Below are 14,183 nucleotides of genomic sequence, written 5' to 3'. Positions count from 1 at the left end.
AGTTTGGTACCAGAAAAAATTACAAGGTTCGAATTAAAAGAAAAAATTCACCAATTGAAGCTATTTAGCTCCGTTTATGAGGTTATCTTAGATACTCCCTCTGTCCCTAATTACTTGTCTACTTTTAAATTGATACACCTATTAAAAAAAAATAATTGATATATTGAGTTTATCATTTTACCCCTATTAATTATGAAGTCAATGATTAAAATTTTCAAGAAGTTCTACCTTTTTCAAAGTAATTAATTGAGGATATAATAATGGGTAATTTTTTTTTTATCCTTTCTTGATTTGTCAAAATGAACAAGTAATTAGAGATAACTAAAAAAGAAATTTGGACAAATAATTAGGGAGAGAGGGAGTATCTTTTTTTTTGTTGTAGCACCCTAGAGTCTACAGGTTTAGATTGAGATTGCTTAATTTTCAGCAAACCAACTATCTTTTGTTTAAGAATTAACAAAGCAAGAATACAGATTGGTATTGTTTATGAAATTTCCTCTTTTCGAATATTAACTTAAACTAGACTAGATGAAAAATATTATTTTGACAACTTCACTATTCATGTTCTAGAAATCAAACTATTCAAGACTCTTTATTTGTTTATAATTTTCTTTTTTCCTCAAATAAAACCTACTAAAATAAAAGGTCAAAATGTCAAGGTTTGCCCAGAAAAATAAATTAAAAATTAAAATTGTGTAAAATTTAGGTTCGATCGTAAATTAGATATTTATAATCATGTCGTCCTATATTAACAAGTCTTCTTCATTTATGGACTTTATTTGTCAGAAAACCTACATATTTGTTTGCTTCTCCTGGGTATGGATGATATTTATCTTGGTGGCATCAAGCAAATACTTGTAATCTCTTATCACATTCATTTTCTTACGCGGAAATAATCTCTTTTGATCAATTACACTTTGAATAGAAAAAAATGATCATTTTTAGATATTTTAAATATAAAAACAAAAATCCATCATATAAGAAGGAGATAGGGTCAAAAACACATCTAAACTATCCATTTATTTGAGTTTCATATCTAAACTATCAATTACTTCCTATGTTCCCTTTTATATGTCACCCTTACTATAAATAGTTGGTTCATAATATTTGTCATTTCATAAAATCAATGCATAAATTACAATACTCTTCTTATTTTACCCTTATGAGTTATTAGCCTTGAAAATATACATTTGACCAACATAGAATACTATGTGAATAGTTCATGTTCAATGGTCAAATTAATTAATCAAAATAAATTAATTTATATTCATTGATTGAAAAGTTGACTTCAAAAAAAATTAAATAAAGGTAGAATAGTAAACTTACTTAATTTCTTAATGCATGTGAATAAAAATGGTGACATATAAATATGAACGGAGGGAGTATTAGTTTGAGAAACACATCTCTCTCTTTTATTACACTCTCATCGTGGTCGTGTACTACACTCTCTCTTTTATTTTAAAAAATTGTCACATCACACTCCACATGGACAAACATTCCACCTTTACAAAAATTAAAGATTAAAAAATTACTATTCCCTAAAAATAAAATATTTTTTTATAAAACAAAATGTAAAATATTTTTCTTACCTCACTCATCACTTCCTCTCACCGTCCCCTCTCCCCCACCCATTTTTTTATTTTTTATTTGTTTAAATTTCTTTTATAAAAGTATTTAATTTTTTTTTAACTTCATTCCTCCCCCCTCAAATACTAATTTAGATATTATTTTATTTAAAAATATATCTATAATTCTACCCACTTCACCTAACCCTCCGCTTCCAATTTTTTTTTTCGTTTTGCATTAGATATGTACATATCAAAATATTTTTTACTTGCCGCCGCAAGACTTTTTTTAAAATAATTTTTTTATTTATGTTATATTTGGTACACAAGTAGAAAAAATTTCCTAAAAACATATGTACATATCGAATACAAAACGAGAAAAATGTAAAATAAATAAATATATTAAAAACAAATGGTTAGAATTTTTTTTTTTTTAAAATTAAATAATATCATTTTTTTGGGGGAATAAGTGGGTGGTTTGGGGGGATGGGGGGGGGGGGGGGANAAAAGATTTTTTTTTAAAAAAATAAAAGGACGGGGGATCGTGGGGTGGGTGGGGGGGGGGGAGGAGGTGGTGGAGTGAGATAAGAAAAACAATTTAAATTTTATTTTTAATTTTTTTTCTTGGGGGATAGGAATACTTTAATATTTGTCAAGATGAAATATTTTATCCATATGGAATGCTATGAGTCAAGGTTTTTTCAAATAAAAGAGAGAGTGCATTACACACACCAATGATGTGTGTTTGTCAAACTAATAAGTGATAGTTTAAGTATGAAACTCACACTCTCAATAGTTTTGGTATGATTAGGGAATAATTTATGTGTGTTTTTGACACTTATATCATAAATTAATAGTATTAGTTATAGTTAAAGATTAAAGTATTACTATTCCCTCAAAAAAGAATTATAAAATAAAATGTAATATATATTTTTTTACCCCACCCCACGACTTCCTCTCACCGTACCACCCCTAACTCAATTTTTTAGTTTATTTTTAAAAGATATTCTTTTATAAAAAATTCTAAGAAAATTCTTGTTTCATCCCCGTTCCCCATCCGTTCAAATAATAATTTAGATATTATTTTATTTAAAAAATAAAAAATTCCACCCATCCCACATAACCCTCCGCTACCTTTTTTTCTCGTTTTGTTTTAGATAAATGTATTTTTTTACTTGCCACAAGACTTTTTTTAAAATAAAATTTTTATTTCTGTTATCTTCGGTACATAAATAGAAAATAATATTTTCTAAAAATATATATACACATCTAACACAAAACGAGAAAAATGTAAAAAATAATAATAGTAGATTAGGAGCAGAGGGTGAGATGGGGTGAGGTAGAATTTTGTTTTATTTTTTAATAAAAGTAATATCAAACTTTTTTGGAAGGAGTGGAGAGGGGGCGAGGTATAAAAGAATTTGAAAAAATAGAAGGACGGGGAATTATGGGGGGGGGGGGGNGTGGAGTGGATGAGACAAAATTTATATATATATATTTGGAATAGTTATACTTTATATTTTAGTTTTTAACTAATATTAATAAGTTTATTTAATTTTGGGAAAAGGTAGAAGTATCTTCTTAGATTATGACCCAAATCTCAGTGACACATTTTAACTAAATTAAGGTCTTATTATCGCCTGAACTCATTTTTTTTGTAATTTTATACACCTTTTTGGCTTACGTGACATCCAAATATATCCCACGCGCCTCAACTGTGTGGAGTCGCGGGGTGTGCCACCTAAGCTAAAAGGTGTACAATATTATATATAAAATGAGTTTAGGAGGATAATAGAATCTTAGTTTAGTTAAGGTGTATCTGTGATTTCGGTCATAGTCTAAAGGGGTACTTATGCCTTCTCCCTTTAATTTTTGTCAAAATAAAATACTTTATCATTATGAAATACTATGTCTATGTGACAAAATTTTGCAAATAAAAGAAAGAGTATATTACTTAAATATGTTTCTCAACTTACACGATTTTCTTTGTCCTCCTTGATTGCTTTAATTCTTTACTTCCTCTGTGTCTCTCTGGGTCCATCCTATGAATTTCCTAGCCAATAATAGTATGCCACGTGTGTAAACATACATAAGAATTTCCTTGAGTCATAAAGTGTGAGAATGGCATCAGAAATTATTGTTCTCTCTTTATGTTATTATGTTCTTACCAACTAAGGAGTCAAAGAATCTTTGTTGGGTTTTAGACTTGTAGGGAATTGAAACAAGAAGAATAAAAGATCTACAAGTGTTAAACTGGTCTTTTAGATTTTATCCATCAAAGAAAAAAAAAAGGTATGTTGAAGAGCTACCTACCTAATCAATTCTTTCTTTAGTTTTACAGTTTTCCCATGTTTGTGTTTTACATAAATCCTCATTTTTTCCATTTGGGGTTTGCTTTTTGTGAATGAATATGAGTTAAGGATTGGATTTTTAGTACATGTTGATAAAGATTGTGTTTTTTATCTTGGAGTGAGAAAATCATGTGTATATTTATCTTGGTCGTGTACTATTTCCTCTTTTTCCAATTTATTTGTCTGATTTAATTTGTCGACATTTCAGAAAATAAATAAAGACTTTTAAATCTTGTGCTATTAAACTAAATATCCATGTCGTAGAAGGTATGAAAATGTTGTGAAAATTTTGAATTAATGAACTGCTAAAAAAAATATATATATTTTTTCTTTTAAATGGACTTGAAATAAAAATCAATTGAAACTGGGTACCATTTTATTTTCTGAATGCCCTCTATTAAGATTCTCTTACTTGATTCAGAATGCTGCTCTTATTTTTGGATGTTATGCGTAATTTCTTTTGGTACATTAGAAAGAAAAATAAACTAAATAAATTTTTTGAAGTTGTTCATAAGCAATATGCTTAAGTTCGCTAGGAGAAGAAACTTTATGCTCTTAAGTGCATGAGTCCAGAGTATTACAGAGCTTCTTCATGATTGTGATTCTCCACAAACAAGTAGTTTTTGGATATAACAATGCTTTTGACTTATTTTGCTCCTTTAATAAAATGGTCCAAGGGACCAAAAACTTTATTTAGAAAAAAAAAAAAAAAACAATGCTTTTGACTTAAGTAGATACTTCATTTGTCTATATTTATATGACATTGTTTGATCGGACACAGAGTTTAAGAAATAAGGGAAGACTTTTGTGACACCTTGGATATCCACACATAATGGATCCAAGAATGTACATTGCTGCAAGGGAAGGGAGTATGGAAGATGGTGATTTTTCACTTGTTGATCATCTGAAAAGGGAGGAAGAAAATGGTTACCAAGTCACTCCAAAGGGAAATACAATCCTCCATGTGGCAGCTCTCTTTGGCCAACGAGGTTTCGTGGGAGAAGTCCTTAAGATTACCCCGGCATTATTATTCTATAAGAATAAGAAAAATGAAACTGCGCTTCACATTGCAGCTAATGTAGGACAAAGTGAAGTGGTAAGTGAACTACTTAGCTTTGAAGGAGTGGAGACACTAGTGGGGATGACGGATGACATTGGAGATACGGCCTTGCACAAGGCCATTAGAAGTGGACACATTGACATTGTCAGGATGTTGGTGAAAGTATTACTAGATCCTGAACACGACTTTCCTGCCAATAAGGCTGGGGAGACACCGCTTTATTTGGCTGCAGAGTCTGGTTTTCATGATGCTTTGATTGAAATCTTGAACGTTTGCAAGGAACCAACTTATGTTGCAGGTCCATCCAATCGAACGCCTCTACATGCAGCCGTAATTCAAGAACACACGGGTGAGTACCTCCTGGATGATTTCATCATATATAATATGGAAAATGATTAAATTTGCCCCTCTACTAATAAAAAGAAGCTATATTTGCCTTTGGTTAAATTTATTTCAATAAATATACTTCTACAGTCATACTTTATGATCTTGTTGAACGGAAAAATCATCCATTTATCATCATCATATATAATATTTGACATATATATCCAGAATGCGTGAGATCACTATGGCAATGGAATAAACCTTTATGTGAAGAACTTGATAGATGGGGTTGGAATTCACTACACTATGCTGTTAAACAAGGATTGAAAGAAATAGTTTCCGATATGTTGGGATGGAAGAAATCTTTAGCCTACCTTCCGGCTGGCAGTGAAAATGACTGGACGACAACGTTTCACATTGCAGCTAGTGAAGGTGATATGTTGATGATATTTGTGTTATTAAACCACTGCCCAGATTGTTGGGAAATGCTTAATAGCAATGGTCAAAATGCACTTCATGTTGCCTTATTGAACGGTCACGAAATGTTGGTCTATTTCTTCTATGGGTTTGGATTTTGTAATAGCCTTGTTGATGAGGCAGATAATGAAGGCAATACTCCACTCCATTTGCTTGCTGCCTCTGGGGACCATGTGCCGCAAATAATATTAGACCATCCTATAGCAAAGAAGATGGCATTTAACAAACAAAATCAGACTCCACTTGACATAGCATTGTCTCGCACATGGACAACAAAGAAGGTACTCCCTCTTGTCCGTGACGGTTTTCCCTCACTTCTTTGGATTGACTCAGTCCGTTGGTTTTTTTAAAATTAACCATGTAAATAAGATTAGCAAAAATTACAGAATCAAAGGGAACCATAGCCTGACAAAGGGTTCGGTCCAATTTGGATACCCATTTAGAAGGTGCCAAACAGACCCATCATTGATTTGAGATATTGATTAGGTGAATACCCAGTTTTTGCAATTAATGCTAGGCATAATTAGTATAAGCACCTCAAAAAAATCTCTTTTCGTCATATGAACTTTAAGGTGTATGAAATTTCATATTTGATTTTTTAAGCAGAACGATAGGACATATGGCAACCTAAGTGGAATTAATACTCCTAAGAGAGAGTTCTGGCACATTGAAGTGCTATAAACCTAGAAGTCACCAGTATCTTTAGCCTAAACATACTGGCATCTACAAAAGTAGGAGAATCACGGGGGCTCGTAGTGCCAAGAAGAGTGTTTTTTGGCTCGTCTTCGAGAGTCGGGAGCTGCATCTTATCCATTCAAAGGGGGCCAATAGCCTCCTTAGGAAGGTAGGAAGGTTTTATCTTCTTGAAGGGTGGTGACATGCTTCGCAAGAGCATCCTCAATTCCATTACTTTCTCTATAATAATGACTAATGCTGACATCTTCTGTTGAATTTTGTGTCGAATATCATGCAATCTTGATGGGTGGTTTCAATTTGGTTGGTTTTTGCACTGCTTTAGTAGTGATCTTTATTGAGTAAGGGTGCTTTGTCATGATTCCTTCATTTCTGTAATTAAACTGCTTTGATCCGTTTTTCATTGAGTCAGGGGTCTATCGGAAACAACATTTCTACCTCCATGGTAGGGATAAGGTCTGAATACACCTACCTCCGGAGTAGGGATTACACAGAGTAAATTCTTGTTGTTGTTGGTAAAGATAAAAACTAGAGTAACAATGAATCATATCTTGTGTTTTCTAAATGACAGTCTATCTATTTTTAGTAAGAACGAAAATAAAATAAACCGAAGGATGCAGTTATTAATTCCACTTTTTCTCAAGGACTATTATATTATACACTATATCTTTCACCAGTTATCTTATCAATTTTATTACTACATGTCACATATATTAGGAGAAATTGGTAGCCGATATGTGCAGCATTAGTGGAGGATTGGGACAACGTGACTTCAAGGTAAAACGGAAAATAGAAACAATAGGGAACATACAACAGATGAGGAAAAAGGAGGATGATGAAGCCAAAGCTAAGAAAGAAAAATTAGAAATCGAAAAAATTATGAAGTCAACTCAAATACAAGTAGTTGTAGCTACTCTAATAATGACAGTCACGTTCGCAGCTGGTTTCACATTACCAGGAGGTTTATACAGCGATGACAGTCCTAATAAAGGGATGGCGATTCTATTAAAGAGAGCAGCGTTCCGTGCATTTGTTATTTCGGATGTCCTGGCATTTTCATGTTCAGCTGGTGCTATATTCATCTATTTCTTCCTGGCAGATATGGAGGTAGACAACGATGAACCTAAACGGGACTGGTTCAGAATGTTTCAGAGGAGCTATAATATAGCATGGACTTCGCAACTTTTGGCAATGGGTACAGTTGTAGTTGCATTTGTAACTGGTATGTATGCTACTTTAGCAAATTCACTTGCTCTTGCTGTTACTGTTTGTGTCATTGGTTGTGTCTCTTTGCTTATGTACTTTTCGTATATCATTTGTGTATAATCAGGAGAGATGTGCTTACTAGTAGTATTCGAACAACGTACATAACCTTAATTTGAGGTGATCAGGTGTGCTTATCATTCGAGCAAGTCTCTGTTGTCTAATATAGCTAGGAGATCAAACTTAATACTATTTTTTCCTTCATGTATAGAGAGACATGTGATTCTGAATGATACTATTTGTTCTAGCATGATTTGCTTGAATTATTTTTCCCATTCCTCTTGTTTTTGTTTCGAAATAAAGTAAATCGATTTGTGATTTATCAACACGTCTATATTTATTCAACAAGATCCAATAATTAGCTTAATATGTTGCCATGTGTTTGTCTAAAAAAGTGTACCATGAGTCTATTTACTTTAGTGTATATATTGTACTATTGTAGGTAGAACTTTAGGACTCCTGCGTGAATAAGTAAAGCATGATGAAATCTTCAAGTAATATAGATCATGGTTGTTTGTCCTGTCATCTCTAGGGCCCTATTGTCACAAATTATGACGTAAGTTTAACGACTTGGGTCGATCTTAAGCAAACCACACTCCAAAGTGAAATGGAAGTCATCAACATAGGCCATGGGCCTTACTGATCACTCACCAACCTAAATTATTTATGTAATGTGATAAATCATTTATCTTTTGTTATTTTTTAAAAAGGCCATTCAAGGTGGAAATTAATACATTCAGCCACTTTACCTTAGGTTTTAAGCCAAAAAAAAAATTAAAACCCAATTGATCATTTTAACCAAAAATCACTTGTATATATAAGATAAATTTTCTGTATTTAATTTTGACCCCCCTCACAAACAAGAAGTAAAGAGTGGGTGGTAGATCTCTTTAATAATTGACTCTCACGTTTTGTGGCTCAAATCCCATTGTGAACAATGAACATTATATTTTTAGCTTCTCTTCATTTAATTTTGGGAACAATCTTTCACGTTTTTTTTATTATTATAAAAAAAGTGCTAAAATGATATATTTAAACCCAAAAAAATCGAAGGGTCCATTCCCAAAGGCTAACAATAGTTGTATAGTGAACAATTATTGTTGGATGGAGAGAATATATACTACTACTTTCTTGGAATTGGGTTTTGTTGGCTTATCCGTACATTTATGCTTTTATTATTTTTTGAATCCTTGAATGAAAATCCTGAATCCGTCACTGGCCCACCCAATATTTGACTAGTAAGCTCCTTTATACATTGATAAACACAAGGGCTAAAAAGGTCCAAATTGACAAGTTAAAATCAATTAAATTCATATAACTACAAGGTTCTAATTCGAATTTTGCTGGTAGCATCTAATTTATTAAATTAGATATGTTCATTATCACCTCGTCCCATATTAACAAAGTCTTCTTCATTTGTCAGAAAATCTACATACGTAGTTGTTTGTTTTTCTCCAGATATGAACGAAATTTATTTTGGTGACTTCAAGCAAATACTTATAATCTCTTATAACGTTTTATTCTTTTACGTGAAAATGATCTTTTATGATCAATACAAATTAAATAGAAAAAAAAAATCTTTTTAAGATTTTTCATGTATAAAAATAAAGATACATCGTAAAAAAAAACTTGAAACTAAAAATAAATTTGCACGATTTTCCTTGTCCTCTTGATTACTTTGATTTGTTTACTTGTCTAGTTCACTCCCTTTCTCTATCATCATTCTCCGATGGCTGTTAACTTCGAGACTTGAAGTGGGTCCACCACAAAAATAAATATCTTTTGCTTACATAACTGAACACACACAAAAAAAAAACATTTTTCATCATAATAATTACATACTTCATGATACTAGGTTAAAGATTCGATTTTTTTCATTTAGGTTTTACCTTTTCTTTTTGTGTATTAATATGGGTTAGAGATTCGATTTTGAGTATATGGTGTCGATAAATATTGTGTTTTTTTTGTTGGTAGTAAGAAAATGTTTATATTTATTTGTGTTGTGTTGTGTTGTGTTAGGCGTTTGACCATAAAAATAAAATTTTAATTTAGAATTTTTAAAGTTAGAATTGGAATTGTGTTTGCCATGATATTTGAATTTAACTTTTTAGAATTTGAATGTGTTTTTTATAAGTAAAAATTCTTTTGGCCAGAAAATTTGGCCAGAATAGTAAAATAACATATTTCACACTATGTTATTTTACCTTTTTGAATATTTTTATGATTTCTTTTCACAGTTTTCTATTGTGGGATTATGCATATAAAAAGCTAGTGTTTGACCATAGATTTCCAAATATTCTTTGGGTGAAATTTCACCATGTGTTTGGTCATAGTATTTGGGAAACATATTTCACTTTTTTAGAAAAATTATGACTTATACCCATAAGTTTTAAAAACTATCAAAACTAACCATAAGTTTGTATTACAAATCAATTGGATCTTCGTTGCAACAAATAACAAGTAGTGTCCATGACACTGGAGCAATGTGGTAGTTTGGTGTGAGTGCAACAAGCATCATTCCATACATCGTGAAGTAGACAAAACACATGACTTTGTTACCCTGAGCTGATTGTTCATAATTTTCATCAACAACCATATCATCACTTTGATATTCACTAAATATTTCATCACTATTTTGGTGTTCACGTAAAAAATTATGTAATACAACGCAAACAACTATTATAGAGGGTGTTTTTGTAAAAGATAAAAGTTTGGTGTAAAATTTCAATTTTTAAAAGATCCCAAATAATGAGATTTGACCCAAATATTAGAAAAAACTAGTATTTGAAAATTTGGGATATTTGTCAAAAATATTTGCCAAATAATGACAATTTGTATGAACAAACATTATTTGCAAAATTTCACCCAAGATATTACTTGGAAAATCTATGGCCAAACGGGTCAATTAAGGAATTTGATGGAGCGATGCAATATTAATGACACATTTATTTGGTTGGTGGTTGTAGTTGATATTCTTTAATTTGGTTGGTAGAAAAAATAAATGAGATGCTTTTTGTAAAAAATAAGAAGTTGAGGTAATATTAATGACACGTTTTTTTGGTTGATAAAAGTGTCGAGAAAAAAATATTGTGTTTTGTTAGGCGTTGACCATGAAAATAAAAAAATATTACTTTATTTAGAATTTTTAAAGTTAGAGTTTGGAATTATGTTTGACCATCATATTTGATTTTTTTTTTTAGAATTTGAATGTGCGTTACTATAAATATGATTTCTTTTCACAGTATTCTATTGTGGGATTATGCATATACCAAGAATTCAGGAATTTGTTGGAGCGACGTTTGCAATATTAATGAAACATATTTATTTGGTTGGTGGTTGTTGTTGATATTTTTAATTTGGTTGGTGAAAAAAATAAATGAGATGCTTTTGGTAAAAAAAATAAAAAGTTGAGGTAATATTAATGGCACATTTTTTTTGTTGGTGGCTGTAGTAGATAAAATTGTCGAGAAAAAAATATTGGGTTTTAAACTTGTAGAGTGACAAGGAGAAGAAGTAAAAAAAAAAAGGGAACTTTAGCAGATAGTCACTATAATAAATTTAATTATGATTCATATCTATAGTTTGCATATTTACAGGCTGTAACTATAATTTAAGTTGTCTTGTTTGAATAATTCGTAGATTTGTATAATTCACAGGTTTGTATAATCCGCGAGTACATTTGTATAATTCAATTATTTTTGTATAAACTCGAAATAACAAATTTATACATTACAAACATCAAAAGTGTAAACAATTATACAAATTGTATTAGACAAATTCTGAATTGTACAAAAGTTATACAAATTATATTATACAAACGTGCAAATTATACAAAACTAAAAAGTTGAGCCGCGTAATTATAGATAAAAGTAGGTCGCGGATTGTAATTAAGGCAAACTATAGTTATGTTAACTAATTAACTAGTAGTATATGTTTGCTTATACGCACAATTTTCCCTAAAAAAAGCCTACAAGGGTCAAACTGCTCTTTTAGATACTCCTTCTGTCCATAATTACTTGTCCACTTTTGAATTGGCATACCTGTTAAAAAACAATGATTGATATAGTGAGTTTATCATTTTACCCCTATTAATTAAAGTTGATGAATTAAACACTTAAGATTTTCAAGAAGTTCTACCTTTTTCAAAGTAATTAATTGACGATATAATAGGTAAAATTTTTTTATCCTTTCTTAATTTGTCAAAATAAACAAGCAATTAGGGACAATTAAAAAAGAAAAAATGAACAAATAATTAAAGACAGGGAGTATTATCCATCAAGGGAAAAAGGTAATGTTGAAAACAAGTTTCACTGTTGATATTTTATATTAATTTTTTCCTCACACTCGTTCTAATACATCTCTTTTTCACTTTTAGGAATCGTTTGGTTTGAATTCAAGTTATGATGAGATTAGTTATGATGTGATAAATTATGATGGGATAAGTTATGTTGAGAATATTTTTTATTGATCGTTTGGTTTGTTGTATTCAAAATAATAGGCTTTGCATAAATTTTAAGAATAATTTATTTGTTTACAAAAGTAAACTTAATAAATGTGAAAAGTGATGTATAAAAAAGGTTTTAAAGGATATTTTTGTCATTTACTTATTTTCCCGGGATTACTATACCACCCAAGGAGAGGGATAACTTATCCTGATACTAATTATTAATCACGAGATAAGTTATTCCGGACATGCCAACCAAACAACAAATTAAGTGACACTACAATTTTATCCCATAACTATTTTGTGTAATCCTTCACACCAAACGACCCCTTACTCCTATAGCCTCAATCCCCATGATCCCATACCTCAATACACATTCATTTATCATAGTATTTGCTTAGATTATATACAAATATCTTTTGCTTACATAGTTGAACACACAAAGTAAAACATGTTTCATCATAGTGAATACATCTAAATGCTATTCTCTCTATTCCTATTTAATTGTTTATCTTTACTTTATACACATATTAAAAAATAAATAATTGATATAGTGAATTTATCATTTTACTCCTATTAATTGATAGAATTTCAAAATTAATTTATTCATTAAATAGTTTCTACCTTTTTTCAAAAATATTACTAATTCTCTAAATAAATTAAGAGTATAATAGGTAAAAAAAAATATTGTCTCTTCTTAATTTGTCTAAAATGACAAGTAAAAAGAGATAAGTAAAAAATCAAAACTGGACAAATAAAAAGAGACAGAGAGAGTACTAAGGTTAAAGATTCGATTTTTTTCATCTAGGTTTTACTTTTTGTGTATGAATATGGGTTAAAGATTCAAGGCGGAAATCAATGTATTCAGCCACTTTACCTTCTTTTTTAAGCCAAAAATAAAAAATATTAAACCCAATTCATTTTAACCAAAAATCACTTGCAAAAAATATTAAACCCAATTCATTTTAACCAAAAATCACTTAGCCCACCCAATATTTGACCGTAAGCTCCTTTTATTACATTGATAAACACAAGGGCTAAAAAGGTCCAAAATGACAATTTAAAATCAATTAAATTCATATAACTATGAGGTTCGAATTCAAATTTTGCTCGTAACATGTAATCAGTTAAATTGGATGATCATTATCACCTCGTCCCATATTATCAAGTCTTCTTTATTTGTAGAAAATCTACATATTTGTTTGTTTTTCTCCAAATATGAACGAAATTCATCTTGGTGGCTTCAAGAAAATACTTGCAATCTTTTATAATGTTCCATTCTTTTACATGAAAATAATCTTTTACAATCAATTGCAAATTGAATAGAGAAAAATATTTTTGAAATTATTTTCTAAAATATTGCTTCTGTTTTTTTATTGAAATATTTTTAAAAACATAAGTTAAAATAATTTTTCTTTCCTATTATAATTAAATTTTTATTTTTTTAAACCAAGTCAACACATGTCTTTTCTTAATTAGTCATCATGTCACGTCACCCGTGACTCGTGAGTGTATAACATGTATTTTGTAATTTTAGCTGATTGTAAAAAAGTGTCATAATGACACGGTGGGAGTATGACATAAGATGTCTAAAATAAACAAAGCTTAATTAAAGTGTCTAAATGAAAATTGATGTCAACTTCAAGGGCCATCGATAGGTTCAACCTAAAAAAATGATGTCATCTATTTTTAATAAAGACACCATATAAATAAGAATGAAGGAAGTATCTTCGAGACTTAGGGTGTGTTTGGTATGAAGGAAAATATTTTTCGGAAAATGTTTTCCAATTTTCTCATGTTTGCTGGTAAAATATTTTCTAAATCAACTCAATTTCCTCAAATTCAAGGAAAATGACTTCCCTTCAAAACTTAAGGAAAACATTTTCCAAAACTTTCCTCCAACTTCAAATTACAATTTTTTTGTTGAAAAAAAAACTTAAAGCTTATTTTAAAAAAACATTTTTCAACTTCAATTTTTTTTATCTTTTTTACCCACCCTCACCCCG

At 30.3% G+C, this 14,183-nt stretch overlaps 1 protein-coding gene and 1 pseudogene across 8 annotated transcripts in view; one reads left to right on the top strand and one right to left on the bottom strand.

Moving 5' to 3' along the window:
* The window catches only part of LOC125877873 (ankyrin repeat-containing protein At5g02620-like), a 46,188-nt gene that overhangs the window by 7,786 nt on the left and 24,219 nt on the right, over positions 1 to 14,183 (top strand). The window contains exons 2-4 of one of the 8 annotated variants that reach the window (XM_049559159.1): positions 4,783 to 5,325; positions 5,529 to 6,058; positions 7,188 to 7,977. In XM_049559159.1, coding sequence (XP_049415116.1) covers positions 4,783 to 5,325; positions 5,529 to 6,058; positions 7,188 to 7,796 — 1,682 coding nt within the window. In that variant the 3' untranslated portion in view covers positions 7,797 to 7,977. Of the gene's footprint in view, positions 1 to 4,782; positions 5,326 to 5,528; positions 6,059 to 7,187; positions 7,978 to 14,183 lie in introns of those variants that run through there. The other 7 variants (XR_007447640.1, XM_049559156.1, XM_049559158.1 and 4 more) reach the window with 7 other exon arrangements.
* LOC125878058 (U1 spliceosomal RNA) lies at positions 8,262 to 8,405 on the bottom strand (annotated as a pseudogene).

The sequence above is a fragment of the Solanum stenotomum genome, chromosome 9 (genome assembly GCF_019186545.1).
Source record: "Solanum stenotomum isolate F172 chromosome 9, ASM1918654v1, whole genome shotgun sequence".
NCBI classification, from domain to species: domain Eukaryota; kingdom Viridiplantae; phylum Streptophyta; class Magnoliopsida; order Solanales; family Solanaceae; genus Solanum; species Solanum stenotomum.
Note: the sequence above shows the minus strand (reverse complement) of the source record. Positions and strands in the feature narration are given on the sequence as shown.